The sequence below is a fragment of the Oncorhynchus mykiss genome, chromosome 9 (genome assembly GCF_013265735.2).
Source record: "Oncorhynchus mykiss isolate Arlee chromosome 9, USDA_OmykA_1.1, whole genome shotgun sequence".
Lineage (NCBI taxonomy): Eukaryota > Metazoa > Chordata > Actinopteri > Salmoniformes > Salmonidae > Oncorhynchus > Oncorhynchus mykiss.
In genome coordinates this window covers 10,623,876-10,645,393 of record NC_048573.1, presented here as the reverse complement: position 1 = coordinate 10,645,393, position 21,518 = coordinate 10,623,876, and the positions used below count along the sequence as shown (strand labels likewise).

The 21,518-nt window shown below is 48.5% G+C and overlaps 1 protein-coding gene across 2 annotated transcripts in view; it reads right to left on the bottom strand.

The window, feature by feature from the left end:
* LOC110532909 (rho GTPase-activating protein 6) overlaps nucleotides 1–21,518 on the bottom strand; it is a 119,678-nt gene that overhangs the window by 17,725 nt on the left and 80,435 nt on the right. For both annotated transcript variants that reach the window (XM_036987294.1, XM_036987295.1), the window contains exon 3: nucleotides 14,116–14,187. In XM_036987294.1, the coding sequence (XP_036843189.1) occupies nucleotides 14,116–14,187 (72 nt within the window). The remainder of the gene's footprint in view (nucleotides 1–14,115; nucleotides 14,188–21,518) is intronic.

The following is a 21,518-nucleotide window of genomic DNA, read 5'->3' as shown; positions in this document are numbered from 1 at the left end:
GTTAAAAATATATAGTATACTTTAAATTCTTAAAGTTGGTCACTCTCTCTATGTACATGGTTCTGGTGACATATAACATTTTGGTGTCAATAAAACACAACAGTAAAATGCCATTATTTTAATGTCGCGATATATAGTATGTCATCGCTAGTTGCACATACAGTACATACAAGGCTTAAATGTCACTATTTTTACACATTTGAATGGGACCATGTTGCTGTGTGAGTTCTGGCCTGTCATTGTAATCTGGCCTAATTGTCCCTAGGTCGTAGAGAGTGGCAGTGAGAGGAGGTTTCAAGAGGATTAGGATACATCCTATTAGTCAAACAACCATGGCCATCACAAATGGCACCCTATTTCCTATATAGTGCACTACGTTTGACCAGCGCCATATTAGTGATGTGCAAAAGTAGTGCGGTATATAGGGAATAGGGTGCCATTTGAGATGTAACCTACAGTCACAGCTAGAAGACAGACAGCAAGGCAACTCAACCGTAAACACAGTATAACAGGTGTCACTGTGCTTGCTTAACAGTATAGCTTACTTCCCTGTGCCAGTCCCTGTCCCTGTCACTGTCGCAATCCCAGTCCCAGTCCCAGTCCCTGTCCCTGTCCCTGTCACTGTCACTGTCCCAATCCCTGTCCCTGTCCCTGTCACTGTCCCAATCCTAGTCCCAGTCCCAATCCAAATCCCAGTCCCTGTCCATGTCCGTGTCCGTGTCCCAGTCCCAGTCCCTGTCCCAGTTCCTGTCCCAATCCCAGTCCCTGTCCATGTCCCTGTCCCTGTCCCTGTACCTGTCCCTGTCCCTGTCCCTATCCCTGTCCCAGTTCCTGTCCCAGTTCCTGTCCCTGTCCCTGTCCTAATCCCAATCCCAGTCCCTGTCCCAGTCCCTGTCCCTGTCCCTGTCCCTGTCCCTGACCCTGTCCCAATCCCAGTCCCTGTCCCTGTCCCTGTCCCTGTCCCTCACTGGGCTCCAACCAGGGAACCTCTACCTAGCAAACACACAGGACTGCCCGCTTGACAAACATCTTAGCCAATTATACTATATAAGGAGACGTGAACATAGATATTTCAAGCTGGGGAGTGAGGTTTCGACTCCAACGGTATACCTTTACAATAACAGAACTGTATCTCTATGGTAACACCCCCACCCGCCCCCGTATTTAGGCCGAAACTCCTCCAGTCTCCTTTGTCTCCAGTCTCCTTTGTCTCCAGTCTCCCATTAAGCAACCCTAATGTTTTTAGATAAGACATCATGTCTTGGAGCAAGTGTTGACTTGCTAAAACTTGCCCTCTGCTTTCTGTTTAGTTAGACAATAAGAAGAACCTGCCAGCCCGACCTGTGTTCTCTGTAAAGTCTTTATATCTAACAGTAAGGACCTGTGTTGACTGTTCTCTGTAAAGTCTTTATATCTAATAGTAAGGACCTGTGTTGACTGTTCTCTGTAAAGTCTTTATATCTAACAGTAAGGACCTGCGTTGACTGTTCTCTGTAAAGTCTTTATATCTAACAGTAAGGACCTGCGTTGACTGTTCTCTGTAAAGTCTTTATATCTAACAGTAAGGACCTGCGTTGACTGTTCTCTGTAAAGTCTTTATATCTAACAGTAAGGACCTGCGTTGACTGTTCTCTGTAAAGTCTTTATATCTAACAGTAAGGACCTGTGTTGACTGTTCTCTGTAAAGTCTTTATATCTAACAGTAAGGACCTGTGTTGACTGTTCTCTGTAAAGTCTTTATATCTAACAGTAAGGACCTGTGTTGACTGTTCTCTGTAAAGTATTTATATCTAACAGTAAGGACTGTGGTTGTTCTACTGATTCTAAGGTGCTAATGCCTTGTTAAGGGGCTGACATTAGGCAATTTAAACATTTCGTAAATAATGTGTTGATATCACACACACGGCAGACTGTGCCCAGAAGTAAAGCTCTAAGGATACTGTAAGGGTTGACTGATCCTGAACACCTCTCTCTCTCTCTCTCTCTCTCTCTCTCTCTCTCTCTCTCTCTCTCTCTCTCTCTCTCTCTCTCTCTCTCTCTCTCTCTCTCTATTAACAGTAAACATTACACATACAGAGGTTTCAAAACAGGAAAGACATTACACATGTCATATTATATATATATATACACAGTGTTTTAACAATGTACAAATGGTTAAAGGACACAAGATAAAATAAATACGCATAAATATGGGTTGTATTTACAATGGTGTGTGTTCTTCACTGGTTGCCCTTTTCTCGTGGCAACAGGTCACACATCTTGCTGCTGTGATGGCACACTGTGGAATTTCACCCAGTAGATATGGGAGTTTTTCAAATTTGGATTTGTTTTCGAATTCTTTGTGGATCTGTGTAATCTGAGGGAAATATGTCTCTCTAATATGGTCATACATTGGGCAGGAGGTTAGGAAGTGCAGCTCAGTTTCCACCTCATTTTGTGGGCAGTGAGCACATAGCCTGTCTTCTCTTGAGAGCCATGTCTGCCTACGGCGGCCTTTCTCAATAGCAAGGCTATGCTCACTGAGTCTGTACATAGTCAAAGCTTTCCTTAATTTTGGGTCAGTCACAGTGGTCAGGTATTCTGCCGCTGTGTACTCTCTGTTTAGGGCCAAATAGCATTCTAGTTTGCTCTGTTTTTTTGTTAATTCTTTCCAATGTGTCAAGTAATTATCTTTTTGTTTTCTCATGATTTGGTTGGGTCTAATTGTGCTGTTGTCCTGGGGCTCTGTAGGGTGTGTTTGTGTTTGTGAACAGAGCCCCAGGACCAGCTTGCTTAGGGGACTCTTCTCCAGGTTCATCTCTCTGTAGGTGATGGCTTTGTTATGGAAGGTTTGTGAATCACTTCCTTTTAGGTGGTTGTAGAATTTGACGGCTCTTTTCTGGATTTTGATAATTAGTGGGTATCGGCCTAATTCTGCTCTGCATGCATTATTTGGTGTTCTACGTTGTACACGGAGGATATTTTTGCAGAATTCTGCGTGCAGTGTCTCAATTTGGTGTTTGTCCCATTTTGTGAAGTCTTGGTTGGTGAGCGGACCCCAGACCTCACAACCATAAAGGGCAATGGGCTCTATGACTGATTCAAGTATTTTTAGCCAAATCCTAATTGGTATGTTGAAATTTATGTTTATTTTGATGGCATAGAATGCCCTTCTTGCCTTGTCTCTCAGATCGTTCACAGCTTTGTGGAAGTTACCTGTGGCGCTGATGTTTAGGCCAAGGTATGTATAGTTTTTTGTGTGCTCTAGGGCAACAGTGTCTAGATGGAATTTGTATTTGTGGTCCTGGTGACTGGACCTTTTTTGGAACACCATTATTTTGGTCTTACTGAGATTTACTGTCAGGGCCCAGGTCTGACAGAATCTGTGCATAAGATCTAGGTGCTGCTGTAGGCCCTCCTTGGTTGGTGACAGAAGCACCAGATCATCGGCCGGGTGCTGCAGACTTTTCTAGTGCCCGCGCCAATTCGTTGATATATATGTTGAAGAGGGTGGGGCTTAAGCTGCATCCCTGTCTAACCCCACGACCCTGTGTGAAGAAATGTGTGTGTTTTTTGCCAATTTTAACCGCACACTTGTTGTTTGTGTACATGGATTTTATAATGTCGTATGTTTTACCCCCAACACCACTTTCCATCAGTTTTTATAGCAGACCCTCATGCCAAATTGAGTCAAAGGCTTTTTTGAAATCAACAAAGCATGAGAAGACTTTGCCTTTGTTTTGGTTTGTTTGGTTGTCAATTAGGGTGTGCAGGGTGAATACATGGTCTGTTGTAGGTAATTTGGTAAAAAGCCAATTTGACATTTGCTCAGTACATTGTTTTCATTGAGGAAATGTACGAGTCTGCTGTTAATAATAATGCAGAGGATTTTCCCAAGGTTACTGTTGACACATATTCCACGGTAGTTATTGGGGTCAAATTTGTCTCCACTTTTGTGGATTGGGGTGATCCGTCCTTGGTTCCAAATATTGGGGAAGATGCCAGAGCTAAGTATGATGTTAAAGAGTTTTAGTATAGCCAATTGGAATTTGTTGTCTGTATATTTGATCATTTCATTGAGGATACCATCAACACCACAGGCCTTTCTCTCTCTCTCTCTCTCTCTCATCTAATACTTTACTTGAAGCCGGTCCAAAGGTACAGTACACGAAAGCCATGGACAGGTGTGGGTAGGTACATCAGAGGTACCAGATGGGTCGGCACACAACTAGCTAAATCCTCCTGTCACTGGTTATCAAGCTAACTGGCTAATTAGCCAGCATGTGGCTTGTTGACTAGCGGGCTAGGTGACTAACTGTCTAATAAGCTAGCTTTCCAACTAGCTAATAAGCTATCTAGCTAGTAGCTGTCCTCATTTGAATTACAGGACCATAAGCTAGCTCTGTAGGCCTATGCTAACTGGCTGTGACACAGTAGCTACATTCTGGACCCCCCTGCAGAGTTTGACAGATAAACGGATAACTACACACACAAAAGCAGATGTGTGTCCCTGTTATGATAAACCATGAATGACTTCGCTAACAATACGGTAGCTAGTTCAACTCAGGCCAGCAATATGATTAATGTTTGTTGGAGGAAACATCATTGGGAATGTTGTTGCGCCCACTCCGACAAGGTTAATTGACCCACAGTACCACACGGTGACATGATATCATTGACATGATGTGCAAATGAGCGATAGAAAAACGATCACGCAAATGTACCATTCTGAATATTATTATTTAAAAAAAATGTTTTTGTTTCGGGGATCCCATGCCGCAAGATGCCCATGTCGCCTATGCCTAAGTCCGCCACTGGCTAAGAGCGCACAATAGTTATGGGCTAAGGGTGGAGGTAATCAGAGAGAGAAACAGAATGCAATGTAAGAGTATGTGACAGAATGTAAATGAACCCAGGGGTATCACTACCCTCCTCTCCACACTGTATCACTACCCCCCTCTCCACGCCTCCTCTCCACACTGTATCACTACCCTCCTCTCCACGCTGTATCACTACCCTCCTCTCCACGCCTCCTCTCCACGCTGTATCACTACCCTTCTCTCCACGCTGTATCACTACCCTCCTCTCCACACTGTATCACTACCCTCCTCTCCACGCCTCCTCTCCACACTGTATCACTACCCTCCTCTCCACACTGTATCACTACCCTCCTCTCCACGCTGTATCACTACCCTCCTCTCCACGCCTCCTCTCCACACTGTATCACTACCCTTCTCTCCACGCTGTATCACTACCCTCCTCTCCACGCCTCCTCTCCACGCTGTATCACTACCCTCCTCTCCACGCTGTATCACTACCCTCCTCTCCACGCTGTATCACCACCATCCTCTCCACGCCTCCTCTTCACGCTGTATCACTACCCTCTTCTCCACGCTGTATTGCTACCAGCAGGCGCCAAATACAGTTAGCATGAATAAACGAGAGAAAGAACACGGCAGATGTAGGATCTTAACTTCACCTGTATATGTCACAGCTAAATAATCATGCAGCAACAGGATTTGATCATTCAGTCCATTATAAACAGACAGTCTTCTCTAGGTACATTAACAGACTGGCTAGCTGGGCCCTAACAACAGACAGTCTTCTCTAGGTACATTAACAGACTGGCTAGCTGGGCCCTAACAACAGACAGTCTTCTCTAGGTACATTAACAGACTGGCTAGCTGGGCCCTAACAACAGACAGTCTTCTCTAGGTACATTAACAGACTGGCTAGCTGGGCCCTAACAACAGACAGTCTTCTCTAGGTACATTAACAGACTGGCTAGCTGGGCCCTAACAACAGACAGTCTTCTCTAGGTACATTAACAGACGGGCTAGCTGGGCCCTAACAACAGACAGTCTTCTCTAGGTACATTAACAGACGGGCTAGCTGGGCCCTAACAACAAACAGGCTTCTCTAGGTACATCAAAAGGTTGGCCACTGCCCTTGCCTGTCGCTAGCCTAGGCAGATTGGCTGGCCACTGTTCTGGGGTAAGAAAGACAACAGGTTGGCCATTATCTGGATAATCAACAGGCTAGTCATTGCCCTGGCCTAGATAGCTAGCTTAATCAACAGGTGGGTTGGCTAACCCCAACGCAAGGTAAAACAACACAACAGGCTGGCCCTAGCCCTGTCCTGTCCTGTGTAGCTAGCTGACAGATTGGCTGACCACTGCTTTGGTGTAAGCCTAATACAACACATGGTCTAGCTGGACCTGTTCTGTCCAGGCTAGACTAATCAATCCTATCCCTGGGTAAGACAAGACGCTGTCCAGCTGGACCTGTTCTGTCCTGGTTTGCCTAATCAACCCTATCCCTGGGTAAGACAAGAGGCTGTCTAGCTGGACCGGACAGGTCCAAGCTAGACTAATCAAGCCTATCCCTGAGTAAGACGAGGCTGTTTAGCTGGACATGTCTGGTCCAGGCTAGCCTAATCAATCCTATCCCTTGGTAAGACAAGAGGCTGTCTAGCTGGACCTGTTCTGTCCAGGCTAGACTAATCAATCCTACCCATGTTTATGAGAGTGTGTCAGTGTGCATGCACTCTGGAGGCAGTGTTTACAAATATCTACTACAGACAAAACATTGCAACAGTGAATCATCTACACTATGAAGAACCCCTTGCCTCGTGGTTGAGATCGAGCTCAGTACAGTGAGCACGACAACAGTGGCTGATCATGTGACAGGTATTAGTCAATTAGTCACACACACTGTGTGACTAATTGTACAAAACATTAGGAACACCTGCTCTTTCCATGACATTGACTGACCAGGTGAATCCAGGTGAAAGCTATGATCCCTTATTGATGTCACTTGTTAAAACCTCTCTTGGGTAGGGGGCAGTATTTTCACATCCGGATGAAAAGCGTGCCCAAAGTAAACTGCCTGTTACTCAGGCCCAGAAGCTAGGATATGCATATAATTGGTAGATTTGGATAGAAAACACTCTAACGTTTCTAAAACTGTTAATATAATGTCTGTGAGTATAACATAACTGATATGGCAGGCGAAACCCCGAGGACAAACCATCCCCCCCCAAAAGAATTCTGCCTTCCACTAGTTTCAATGGCTGTCACTTTTATTATAAGGCGAAGTCCTCCCAGATTGCAGTTCCTAGGGCTTCCACTAGATGTCAACAGTCTTTAGAAAGAGTTTCAGGCTTGTTTTTGTAAAAATCAGCCAGATATTGTAGTTTTTCTAGGTGCCTCCCATTTTGGCTGTAGTGTTTCCAAGCGCATGGAAGAGAACGTGTTCTTTGATATTTTTCTCCGGTAAAGACAATAACGATTCTCCGTCTTAGATTTTATCATTTATTTACGTATTAGGGTACCTAAGGTTTGATTATAAACATTGTTAGACTTGTTTGGCAAAGTTTATTAGTAACGTTTGGGATTCATTTTGTATGTATTTTGATGGAGGGAAACTGGGTGGATTATTGACTGAAGCGCGCCAGCTAAACTGAGATTTTATGGATATAAAGAAGGACATTATCGAACAAAAGGACCATTTGTGATGTATCTGGGACCTTTTGGAGTGCCAACTGAGGATCATCAAAGGTAAGACATGTATTATATCGCTATTTCTGAATTTTGTGGCACACCTGCCTGGTTGAAATATGTTTTTCATGCTTTTGTATGTGGGGCGCTGTCCTCAGATAATCGCATGGTGTGCTTTCGCCGTAAAGCCTTTTTGGAATCTGACACAGCGGCTGGATTAACAAGAAGTTAAGCTTTATTTGGATGTATTACACTTGTGATTTTATGAAAGTTAAATATTTATAATTCTGTCGGCTCTAGTTCTCATCAGCATGTATAGTATAACACTCCTACTGTACAGTACTGTGAGGGTTCTAGTTCTCATCAACATGTGTACTATAACACTCATACTGTACAGTACTGTGAGGGTTCTAGTTCTCATCAACATGTGTACTATAACACTCATACTGTACAGTACTGTGAGGGTTCTAGTTCTCATCAACATGTATAGTATAATCACTCATACTGTAGAGTACTGTGAGGGTTCTAGTTCTCCCTCTCTCCTGCATTTGGCCACAAGTTCTCATCAACATCACATCTTATATCTTCTCTGGTGATGCATCTTGGAAAGTATCTTCAGGATAAGTGTCTCCACACCCTGGCAGTCTTCAGGAGAAGTGTCTCCACACCCTGGCAGTCTTCAGGAGAAGTGTCTCCACACCCTGGCAGTCTTCAGGAGAAGTGTCTCCACACCCTGGCAGTCTCCAGGAGAAGTGTCTCCACACCCCGCATTCATGGCCTCCAGTAAGGACATCTGGTCATGTGGATGTTGGTCATAAACCTTCCACCTCCACTCAGAGAAAACCTCCTCTATGGGGTTTAGGAAGGGGGAGTATGGAGGCAGGGATAGTTCTGACATCCTGGGATGTGCAGCAAACCAGTCTGTGACTGCAGCAGAGTGGTGGGATGACACATTATCCCACACAACAACGAAGGTAGGGGAGTTTCTTGCCCCTCTCCTCCGCTGGCACAAGTCGATTATTCAGGTCATCCAGAAAATAAATGAGCCTCTCTGTATTGTAGGGGTCAATGAGTGGTTTGTGTAACAGCAAACCATCATCGGACGGTGCTGCACACATTGTGATGTTAGATCCTCTCTGGCCTGGGACATCCACGGTTACTCTCTGTCCAATCACATTGTGATGTTAGCTCCTCTCTGGCCTGGGACATCCACGGTTGCTCTCTGTCCAATCACATTGTGATGTTAGCTCCTCTCTGTCCTGGGACATCCACGGTTGCTCTCTGTCCAATCACATTGTGATGTTAGATCCTCTCTGGCCTGGGACATCCACGGTTACTCTCTGTCCAATCACATTGTGATGTTAGCTCCTCTCTGGCCTGGGACATCCACGGTTGCTCTCTGTCCAATCACATTGTGATGTTAGCTCCTCTCTGGCCTGGGACATCCACGGTTACTCTCTGTCCAATCACATTGTGATGTTAGCTCCTCTCTGGCCTGGGACATCCATGGTTGCTCTCTGTCCAATCACATTGTGATGTTAGCTCCTCTCTGGCCTGGGACATCCACGGTTGCTCTCTGTCCAATCACATTGTGATGTTAGCTCCTCTCTGGCCTGGGACATCCACGGTTGCTCTCTGTCCAATCACATTGTGATGTTAGCTCCTCTCTGGCCTGGGACATCCACGGTTGCTCTCTGTCCAATCACATTGTGATGTTAGCTCCTCTCTGGCCTGGGACATCCACGGTTACTCTCTGTCCAATCACATTGTGATGTTAGCTCCTCTCTGACCTGGGACATCCACGGTTGCTCTCTGTCCAATCACATTGTGATGTTAGCTCCTCTCTGACCTGTCCAATCACATTGTGATGTTAGCTCCTCTCTGGCCTGGGACATCCACGGTTGCTCTCTGTCCAATCACATTGTGATGTTTGCTCCTCTCTGACCTGGGACATCCACAGTTGCTCTGTGTCCAATCACATTGTGATGTTAGCTCCTCTCTGGCCTGGGACATCCACGGTTGCTCTCTGTCCAATCACTTTGTGATGTTAGCTCCTCTCTGGCCTGGGACATCCACAGTTGCTCTCTGTCCAATCACATTGTGATGTTAGCTCCTCTCTGGCCTGGGACATCCACGGTTGCTCTCTGTCCAATCACATTGTGATGTTAGCTCCTCTCTGACCTGTCCAATCACATTGTGATGTTAGCTCCTCTCTGACCTGTCCAATCACATTGTGATGTTAGCTCCTCTCTGTCCTGGGACATCCACGGTTGCTCTCTGTCCTGGGACATCCACAGTTGCTCTCTGTCCTGGGACATCCGCGGTTGCTCTCTGTCCTGGGACATCCACGGTTGCTCTCTGTCCTGGGACATCCACAGTTGCTCTCTGTCCTGGGACATCCACGGTTGCTCTCTGTCCTGGGACATCCACGGTTGCTCTCTGTCCAATCACATTGTGATGTTAGCTCCTCTCTGGCCTGGGACATCCACGGTTACTCTCTGTCCAATCACATTGTGATGTTAACTCCTCTCTGTCCAATCACATTTCTTCCTCTGCGGTGTGTTTTTGCCAGGTTGAATTCAGCTTCATCCACAAAGATGAATGTATGTGCAGGTTGCCTGGCATCCAGCTCCATTACTCTCTAAAATACAGTACATCCACAGTTTTACAGTACTTTACATTACCCATAGCTGCGAATGCACCCTGTTTGGTTATTGAACAGACATCTCACCTGTTGTTTTGCCGGGAAATTCCTACTTTTGATGTAACTGTTGAACGCTGCAGATTTGGTTGCACCCTTAAACCGGCCTCTCTCAAAGAGAGAGCATGGTTTACAACATGGTCAATAATTGTGGCCCTTATCTCATCAGAGACCACCGCTCTTGGTCTTCCTCTCCTTTGTCCTCCACGCATTCTTCCTTTCCCTGCCACTCTTCTGCCCCACCAACCTGTCTCCCTCTCCCTACCACTCTTCTGCCCCACCAACCTGTCTCCCTCTCCCTGCCACTCTTCTCTCCCCACCAACCTGTCTCCCTCTCCCTGCCACTCTTCTCTCCCCACCAACATGTCTCCCTCTCCCTGCCACTCTTCTCTCCCCACCAACCTGTCTCCCTCTCCCTGCCACTCTTCTCTCCCCACCAACCTGTCTCCCTCTCCCTGCCACTCTTCTCTCCCCACCAACCTGTCTCCCTCTCCCTGCCACTCTTCTCTCCCCACCAACCTGTCTCCCTCTCCCTACCACTCTTCTGCCCCACCAACCTGTCTCCCTCTCCCTACCACTCTTCTCTCCCCACCAACCTGTCTCCCTCTCCCTGCCACTCTTCTCTCCCCACCAACCTGTCTCCCTCTCCCTACCACTCTTCTCTCCTCACCAACCTGTCTCCCTCTCCCTGCCACTCTTCTCTCCACACCAACCTGTCTCCCTCTCCCTGCCACTCTTCTGCCCCACCAACCTGTCTCCCTCTCCCTACCACTCTTCTCTCCCCACCAACCTGTCTCCCTCTCCCTACCACTCTTCTCTCCCCACCAACCTGTCTCCCTCTCCCTACCACTCTTCTGCCCCACCAACCTGTCTCCCTCTCCCTGCCACTCTTCTCTCCCCACCAACCTGTCTCCCTCTCCCTACCACTCTTCTCTCCCCACCAACCTGTCTCCCTCTCCCTGCCACTCTTCTGTCCCACCAACCTGTCTCCCTACCACTCTTCTGCCCCACCAACCTGTATCCCTCTCCCTACCACTCTTCTCTCCCCACCAACCTGTCTCCCTCTCCCTGCCACTCTTCTGCCCACCAACCTGTCTCCCTACCACTCTTCTCTCCCCACCAACCTGTCTCCCGCTCCCTACCACTCTTCTCTCCCCACTAACATGTCTCTCTCTCCCTACCACTCTTCTCTCCCCACCAACATGTCTCTCTCTCCCTGCCACTCTTCTGCCCCACCAACATGTCTCTCTCTCCCTACCACTCTTCTCTCCCCACCAACATGTCTCCCTCTCCCTGCCACTCTTCTGCCCCACCAACATGTCTCTCTCTCCCTACAACTCTTCTCTCCCCACCAACATGTCTCTCTCTCCCTACCACTCTTCTCTCCCCACCAACATGTCTCTCTCTCCCTACCACTCTTCTCTCCCCACCAACATGTATCTCTCTCCCTACCACTCTTCTCTCCCCACCAACCTGTCTCCCTCTCCCTGCCACTCTTCTGCCCCACCAACCTGTATCCCTCTCCCTACCACTCTTCTCTCCCCACCAACCTGTCTCCCTCTCCCTGCCACTCTTCTGCCCACCAACCTGTCTCCCTACCACTCTTCTCTCCCCACCAACCTGTCTCCCGCTCCCTACCACTCTTCTCTCCCCACTAACATGTCTCTCTCTCCCTACCACTCTTCTCTCCCCACCAACATGTCTCTCTCTCCCTGCCACTCTTCTGCCCCACCAACATGTCTCTCTCTCCCTACCACTCTTCTCTCCCCACCAACATGTCTCCCTCTCCCTGCCACTCTTCTGCCCCACCAACATGTCTCTCTCTCCCTACAACTCTTCTCTCCCCACCAACATGTCTCTCTCTCCCTACCACTCTTCTCTCCCCACCAACATGTCTCTCTCTCCCTACCACTCTTCTCTCCCCACCAACATGTCTCTCTCTCTCTACCACTCTTCTCTCCCCACCAACCTGTCTCCCTCTCCCTACCACTCTTCTCTCCCCACCAACCTGTCTCCCTCTCCCTACCATTCTTCTCTCCCCACCAACATGTCTCTCTCTCCCTACCACTCTTCTCTCCCCACCAACATGTCTCTCTCTCCCTACCACTCTTCTCTCCCCACCAACATGTCTCCCTCTCCCTACCACTCTTCTCTCCCCACCAACATGTCTCCCTCTCCCTGCCACTCTTCTGCCCCACCAACATGTCTCCCTCTCCCTACCACTCTTCTCTCCCCACCAACATGTCTCTCTCTCCCTACCACTCTTCTCTCCCCACCAACATGTCTCTCTCTCCCTACCACTCTTCTCTCCCCACCAACCTGTCTTCCTTGATCCATGCTTCCAAACTAAATCATTCCGAAGCCGTCCTCTTTTGTCTGTTTGGTAACGAGACTAAAAACAGGACACTTGGGTCGGCTTTCAGCTGAAACTGCAATCCGCTGTGTTTGGAATGATTAAATATTCTGCTGAGAGGTTCAATATGTTTCTCTCTGGTTACTGCAGAAATGCACCACATTTTCCGTCATTTTGTTTTGATTGTGTTTTTAGCAGTTTTGGAAACAGTGTGTTAGCGTTTTAAAACGTGCTGCAAATATATAGTTTTGCACTTTGGTGGAGTATGGATGAGAAAAGAGTTGATGGATTTCAGAGGATGTGGTCATTGAATGCATTTTGTGTGAAAGCAATGAAAAAACGATTCCCAGTTTGGTCCACATACACTTCTGTTTCGCTGACTGTGTGAAGAGTTTTGACAATGTGACTTCAGTTTTGACAAATGCACGTTAGCAATTGAAAAAAAAAATGTCATATTAAGGAGATGTTCCTTATGTAGTGTATAGAAGGAGTATTGGATCTACTTTACGTCAACCAGGGTTAGTCTGTCTCAGAGATAAAGTAACTAAATACCCTGCTTTACCTTCTGAGGCATGAGCTCATCAGGTTTAAAGATGAGTACTTAGTCATAGACTGGGTTAGACTAGGGTTAGTGTGCTTGTTAAGTGCCTGCCTGCCTGCCTGCCTGCCTGCCTGCCTGCCTGCCTGCCTGCCTGCCTGCCTGCCTGCCTGCCTGCCTGCCTGCCTGCCTGCCTGCCTGCCTGCCTGCCTGCCTGCCTGCCTGCCTGCCTGCCTGCCTGCCTGCCTGCCTGCCTGCCTGCCTGCCTGCCTGCCTGCCTGCCTGCCTGCCTGCCTGCCTGCCTGCCTGCCTGCCTGCCTGCCTGCCTGCCTGCCTGCCTGCCTGCCTGCCTGCCTGCCTGCCTGCCTGCCTGCCTGCCTGCCTGCCTGCCTGCCTGCCTGCCTGCCTGCCTGCCTGCCTGCCTGCCTGCCTGCCTGCCTGCCTGCCTGCCTGCCTGCCTGCCTGCCTGCCTGCCTGCCTGCCTGCCTGCCTGCCTGCCTGCCTGCCTGCCTGCCTGCCTGCCTGCCTGCCTGCCTGCCTGCCTGCCTGCCTGCCTGCCTGCCTGCCTGCCTGCCTGCCTGCCTGCCTGCCTGCCTGCCTGCCTGCCTGCCTGCCTGCCTGCCTGCCTGCCTGCCTGCCTGCCTGCCTGCCTGCCTGCCTGCCTGCCTGCCTGCCTGCCTGCCTGCCTGCCTGCCTGCCTGCCTGCCTGCCTGCCTGCCTGCCTGCCTGCCTGCCTGCCTGCCTGCCTGCCTGCCTGCCTGCCTGCCTGCCTGCCTGCCTGCCTGCCTGCCTGCCTGCCTGCCTGCCTGCCTGCCTGCCTGCCTGCCTGCCTGCCTGCCTGCCTGCCTGCCTGCCTGCCTGCCTGCCTGCCTGCCTGCCTGCCTGCCTGCCTGCCTGCCTGCCTGCCTGCCTGCCTGCCTGCCTGCCTGCCTGCCTGCCTGCCTGCCTGCCTGCCTGCCTGCCTGCCTGCCTGCCTGCCTGCCTGCCTGCCTGCCTGCCTGCCTGCCTGCCTGCCTGCGTGCGTGCGTGTGTGTGTGTACTTTACCTCGTTCTTTCTCTTTCTTCTCTTTGGAGGAGTCAAACTTCCGTCTGAGTGATTTCCTCCTCTTGCGGATTTCTATAAAAGGGGAACAAAACAGATGTTGTTCATTTGATTTAATGTAAGAAAAGAGGGTGTTTGTTTGTAAGGGTGAATGACAATGTACTGTTAGTTAACAGAGATCTTTATGATCTGTGTCGTATTTGTAGTTCATTTGAAATTACGTCCCAAATGGGATACTATCCCCTACGTAGTGCACTATGCCCATGGGTGCTGGTATAAAGTTGTGCACTACGTAGGGAATAAGGTACCATTTGGGATGTTTCCTTGGTAACGTTGCGTTTACTCCAACCGCTCCCACCGTTTAACCGTTCTGTGTAAAGAAGGAACCACAAACGACTCTAAACAAACACAGATGTAAACCAGCAAGATATTAGCAAGAAAAACCCACCGAGTGGAGACCAAACGAGAGAAAACAAAACACACACACACACACAACCATACACACCACACACACACATACACACCACACACACACACACACACAACCATACACACCACACACACACACACACATACACACACACAACCATACACACCACACACACACACATTCACACAACCATACACACCACACACACACACACACACACACACATACACACAACCATACACACCACACACACACACACACATACACACACATACACACACACAACCATACACACCACACACACACACACACATACACACACACAACCATACACACCACACACACACACATTCACACAACCATACACACCACACACATACACACATTCACACAACCATACACACCACACACACACACATACACACAACCATACACACCACACACACACACACACACACACACACACAACCATACACACCACACACACACACATTCACACAACCATACACACCACACACATACACACATTCACACAACCATACACACCACACACACACACACATACACACAACCATACACACCATACACACACACATACACACATACACACAACCATACACACCATACACACACACACACATACACACAACCATACACACCATACACACACACATACACACAACCATACACACCACACACACACACATACACACAACCATACACACCACACACACACACACATACACACAACCATACACACCACACACACACACATACACACAACCAAACACACCACACACACACACACATACACACACACAACCATACACACCACACACACACATTCACACAACCATACACACCACACACACACACCCATACACACAACCATACACACCATACACACACACATACACACAACCATACACACCACACACACACATACACACAACCATACACACCACACACACAACCATACACAACACACACACACACACATACACACACACAACCACACACACACACACCACACACACACACATACACACACACACACACACACACACACACACACACACACACACACACACACGCACACACACACACACACACACACACACACACACACACACACACACACACACACACACACACACACACACACACACCACCCACTGCGATAAGTTAAATTGCCTTCATTAGATTTGTCCCGTCCCTGAGAACGCACATCTCTTTCTCAATTCAGACCTTACTAAGAATATACCTTTTACAACATACTGGCTGTGTTTGTAAAGGCCACTGTGTTCGTACAGGCCACAGCCTGCTGTACTGGCTGTGTTCGTACAGGCCACAGCCTCCTGTACTGGCTGTGTTCTTACAGGCCACAGCCTGCTGTACTGGCTGTGTTCGTACAGGCCACAGCCTCCTGTACTGGCTGTGTTTGTACAGGCCACAGCCTCCTGTACTAGCTGTGTTTGTACAGGCCTCAACCTCCTGTACTGGCTGTGTTTGTAAAGGCCACTGTGTTTGTACAGGCCACAGCCTGCTGTACTGGCTGTGTTCGTACAGGCCTCAGCCTCCTGTACTGGCTGTGTTCGTACAGGCCTCAGCCTTCTGTACTGGCTGTGTTTGTAAAGGCCACTGTGTTTGTACAGGCCACAGCCTCCTGTACTGGCTGTGTTTGTAAAGGCCACTGTGTTTGTACAGGCCACAGCCTGCTGTACTGGCTGTGTTCGTACAGGCCTCAGCCTCCTGTACTGGCTGTGTTCGTACAGGCCACAGCCTCCTGTACTGGCTGTGTTCGTACAGGCCACAGCCTCCTGTACTGGCTGTGTTCGTACAGGCCACAGCCTCCTGTACTGGCTGTGTTCGTACAGGCCACAGCCTCCTGTACTGGCTGTGTTTGTACAGGCCTCAGCCTCCTGTACTGGCTGTGTTTGTACAGGCCTCAGCCTCCTGTACTGGCTGTGTTTGTACAGGCCTCAGCCTCCTGTACTGGCTGTGTTTGTAAAGGCCACTGTGTTTGTACAGGCCACAGCCTCCTGTACTGGCTGTGTTTGTACAGGCCACAGCCTCCTGTACTGGCTGTGTTTGTAAAGGCCACTGTGTTTGTACAGGCCTCAGCCTCCTGTACTGGCTGTGTTCGTACAGGCCTCAGCCTCCTGTACTGGCTGTGTTCGTACAGGCCTCAGCCTCCTGTACTGGTTGTGTGTGTGTGTGTGTGTGTGTGTGTGTGTGTGTGTGTGTGTGTGTGTGTGTGTGTGTGTGTGTGTGTGTGTGTGTGTGTGTGTGTGTGTGTGTGTGTGTGTGTGTGTGTGTGTGTTTTGGTGTGAGAGAGGGAAGGAACAGCCTTGCTGTTTTGTTGCAGAATCCTTGAACTTCAAGACATTAATTTATTTTTATTTGTTTCCCTCAACATGACGGGGCTTGGGCCCAGATCTACGATCAGCTTAACCCCCCCCCCCCGAATCACAACCCTCACCACTAATGGGAAAACCACAAAACTGATCCTGAATCAGTATGTAGGGACAACTTCATCCTTTTGTTGGGAAAAAGGGCTGACAGGATTAGAGTGTGGAAGACTCTGATATTGAAGTGATCCGAGCAGTCAAATCTCCATGCGGAGAGGTGTGTGTGTGTGTGTGTGTGTGTGTGTGTGTGTGTGTGTGTGTGTGTGTGTGTGTGTGTGTGTGTGTGTGTGTGTGTGTGTGTGTGTGTGTGTGTGTGTGTGTGTGTGTGTGTGTGTGTGTGTCAGTGGTTTAGGACGGGTCAAATTCACATGACTACAGGAAATGAAAGTGTAATTGCATGGCGTCTCCTCCTGCACTCTCCACATGCCAGAGCGAGGGCTAATCGCTGAGCGCTTTCAACACTCTGTGTGTGGGTGTGTGTTCCTACGTGCTGTGAACTTGGTGTGTGTGTTTTTGGTTTTGCTATCCTTTTGCGGACCAGAAGACTTGTGGGGAAAAAGGCTAATTTGGGGTTAAGGGTTAGGTTTAAGGTTAAAATTAGGATTAGGGTTTCTGTTTGTGCTGGTATCAAACCTTGGGTTGCATTGGCCTATTGCGACTGTTATGTCTCTCTATTGCAAGTCAGTCTGGTCTGGAGAGTGTGAGGGAATTAGGGTTAGGGTTAATGTTAGGGTTAATGTTAGGGTTAATGTTAGGGTTAATGTTAGGGTTAATGTTAGGGTTAATGTTAGAGTTAATAGGATTGTGAATGGGAATCAAAGTGGGGAAGCCAGGTGCCAAACCATCTTTGCAGAGAGAGAGAGAGAGAGAGAGAGAGAGTGGTAGAGAGAGAGAGGTAGAGAGAAAGAGAGGTAGAGAGAAAGAGAGGTAGAGAGAGAGAGGTAGAGAGAGAGGTAGAGAGAGAGAGGTAGAGAGAGAGGTGGAGAGAGAGAGGTGGAGAGAGAGGTAGAGAGAGGTAGAGAGAAAGAGAGAGAGGTTGAGAAAGAGAGGTAGAGAGAAAGGTAGAGAGAGAGAGGTAGAGAGAGAGGTAGAGAGAGAGAGGTAGAGAGAGAGAGTGGTAGAGAGAGAGAGGTAGAGAGAAAGAGAGGTAGAGGGAGAGAGGTAGAGAGAGAGGTAGAGAGAGAGAGGTAGAGCGAGAGAGGTGGAGAGAGCGGTAGAGAGAGAGGTAGAGAGAAAGAGAGAGAGGTAGAGAGAGAGAGGTAGAGAGAGAGAGAGAGAGAGAGAGGTGGAGAGAGAGGTGGAGAGAGAGGTAGAGAGAGTGGTAGAGAGAGAGAGGTAGAGAGAGAGAGGTAGAGAGAGAGAGGGATGGAGAGAGAGGTAGAGAGAGGTAGAGAGAGAGGTAGAGAGAGAGGTAGAGAGAGGTAGAGAGAGAGAGAGAGAGAGAGAGAGAGAGAGAGCTTGAATTAAACAAATAATGCAAATCAGCTGTGGTTAAAGAGAGAGAGAGCTGTGGATAAAGAGAGAGAGAGCTGTGGATAAAGAGAGAGAGCTGTGGTTAAAGAGAGAGAGCTGTGGTTAAAGAGAGAGAGCTGTGTTTAAAGAGAGAGAGCTGTGGTTAAAGAGAGAGAGCTGTGGTTAAAGAGAGAGAGAGAGCTGTGGTTAAAGAGAGAGAGAGAGCTGTGGTTAAAGAGAGAGAGAGCTGTGGTTAAAGAGAGAGAGAGCTGTGGTTAAAGAGAGAGAGAGCTGTGGATAAAGAGAGAGAGCTGTGGTTAAAGAGAGAGAGCTGTGGTTAAAAATACGTAAAGCTGCAATATGTATATATATGTACATTTTTGGGCGACCCGAGTTATGTGAGTTATAGCTCTGCAATTCTCGCTAGAAAGCTAAAGTCTAAGAAGTGGGAAATCTGTTCTATGTCCACTATTTCTATTCTCCCTGTTCTTCAGTTTCATTTTTGTGTCTTTAACTTTTGGTTGTGTACACCAGCTTCAAACAGCTGAAAATACAATATCTTTGAATATTGGGAAATATATTTCACAGCGGTTTAGATGGTACAAGGATTTTCTACACAATGACTGCTTGTTTTGTCATATAAACTGAAATTAGACTGAACTGTTAGAAATTTAGCAACCAGGAAAATGGTGGAGCGATTTCTATATATTTCATCTTGAAGAAATAGAGAGAGAGAGAGAAAGAAAGAAAGAAAGAGAGAGAGAAAGAGAGAGATGTGGTTTAAGAAATAGAGAGAGAGAGAGAGAGAGAAAGAAAGAAAGAAAGAGAGAGAGAGAAAGAGAGAGATGTGGTTAAAGAAATAGAGAGAAAGAAAGAAAGAGAGCAAAGGAAAATTCTGTGTATTTATAGAATTGGAGAGAAAGGCTGAGAGAGAAGAAGAACGACAGAAAGAGCATGCAAGAGAAAGAAGACAAGTAAGAAAACAATGAAAGACCCTGTGGGGTTTTACTGTGATGAGAAAATAAAATACGGTCTCACCAAATAAGCACAAATCTGACTGCTAAGAACAGGGATTTCAGAAAGAATCCATCAAGTATTGCCAAGGAATTGCCAGGAAACCAACAACGCGCGCACACACACACACACACACACACACACACACACACACACACACACACACACACACACACACACAAGCACACACTATAATAAACCTGGGCTTCTGGAATTGACTTTAACAGCGGGGTCAGAACAGAACAGGACCTCCACCCATCCCACCAGGAGCTTGCTCCCATAATATGAGTCTTCAGTGTGTGAGCGATTGAGTACTTGCATGTGTGTGTGTATGTACGTGTATGTGTGTGTATATGTGTGTGTGTGTATGTGTGTGTGTATGTGTGTGTATATCTGTATGCGTGTATATCTGTGTGTGTCTATATGTGTGTGTGTCTATATGTGTGTGTGTATATCTGTGTGTGTGTATATGTGTGTGTGTGTATGTGTGTGTATATCTGTATGCGTGTATATCTGTGTGTGTCTATATGTGTGTGTGTCTATATGTGTGTGTGTATATCTGTGTGTGTGTATATCTGTGTGTGTGTATATGTGTGTGTGTGTATGTGTGTGTGTATGTGTGTGTATATCTGTATGCGTGTATATCTGTGTGTGTCTATATGTGTGTGTGTATATCTGTGTGTGTCTATATGTGTGTGTGTATATCTGTGTGTGTCTATATGTATGCGTGTATATCTGTGTGTGTCTATATGTGTGCATTTTCAGCTCGCTCCCATAATATACAAATATGATCCATCATTGACAAAGTAGTTAGCCTGATAAACCAGGGGAGGTGTCTGGCTAGCTAGTGGAGGCTAACAGGGGAGGTGTCTGGCTAGGTAGTGGAGGCTGACAGGGGAGGTGTCTGGCTAGCTAGTGGAGGCTAACAGGGGAGGTGTCTGGCTAGCTAGTGGAGGCTGACAGGGGAGGTGTCTGGCTAGCTAGTGGAGGCTAACAGGGGAGGTGTCTGGCTAGCTAATGGAGGCTGACAGGGGAGGTGTCTGGCTAGCTAGTGGAGGCTAACAGGGGAGGTGTCTGGCTAGCTAATGGAGGCTGACAGGGGAGGTGTCTGGCTAGCTAGTGGAGGCTAACAGGGGAGGTGTCTGGCTAGCTAGTGGAGGCTGACAGGGGAGGTGTCTGGCTAGCTAATGGAGGCTGACAGGGGAGGTGTCTGGCTAGCTAGTGGAGGCTAACAGGGGAGGTGTCTGGCGAGCTAGTGGAGGCTAACAGGGGAGGTGTCTGGCTAGCTAGTGGAGGCTGACAGGGGAGGTGTCTGGCTAGCTAGTGGAGACTGACAGGGGAGGTGTCTGGCTAGCTAATGGAGGCTGACAGGGGAGGTGTCTGGCTAGCTAATGGAGGCTGACAGGGGAGGTGTCTGGCTAGGTAGTGGAGGCAGAGAGGGGAGGTGTCTGGCTAGCTAGTGGAGGCTGACAGGGGAGAGGTCTGGCTAGCTAGTGGAGGCTGACAGGGGAGGTGTCTGGCTAGGTAGTGGAGGCAGAGAGGGGAGGTGTCTGGCTAGCTAATGGAGGCTGACAGGGGAGGTGTCTGGCTAGCTAGTGGAGGCTGACAGGGGAGGTGTCTGGCTAGCTAGTGGAGGCTGACAGGGGAGGTGTCTGGCTAACTAATGGAGACTGACAGGGGAGGTGTCTGGCTAGCTAGTGGAGGCTGACAGGGGAGAAGTCTGGCTAGCTAATGGAGGCTGACAGGGGAGGTGTCTGGCTAGGTATTGGAGGCAGAGAGGGGAGGTGTCTGGCTAGCTAGTGGAGGCTGACAGGGGAGGTGTCTGGCTAGCTAGTGGAGGCTGACAGGGGAGGTGTCTGGCTAGCTAGTGGAGGCTGACAGGGGAGGTGTCTGGCTAGCTAATGGAGGCTGACAGGGGAGGTGTCTGGCTAACTAATGGAGGCTGACAGGGGAGGTGTCTGGCTAGCTAATGGAGGCTGACAGGGGAGGTGTCTGGCTAGCTAGTGGAGGCTGACAGGGGAGATGTCTGGCTAACTAATGGAGGCTGACAGGGGAGGTGTCTGGCTAGCTAATGGAGGCTGACAGGGGAGGTGTCTGAC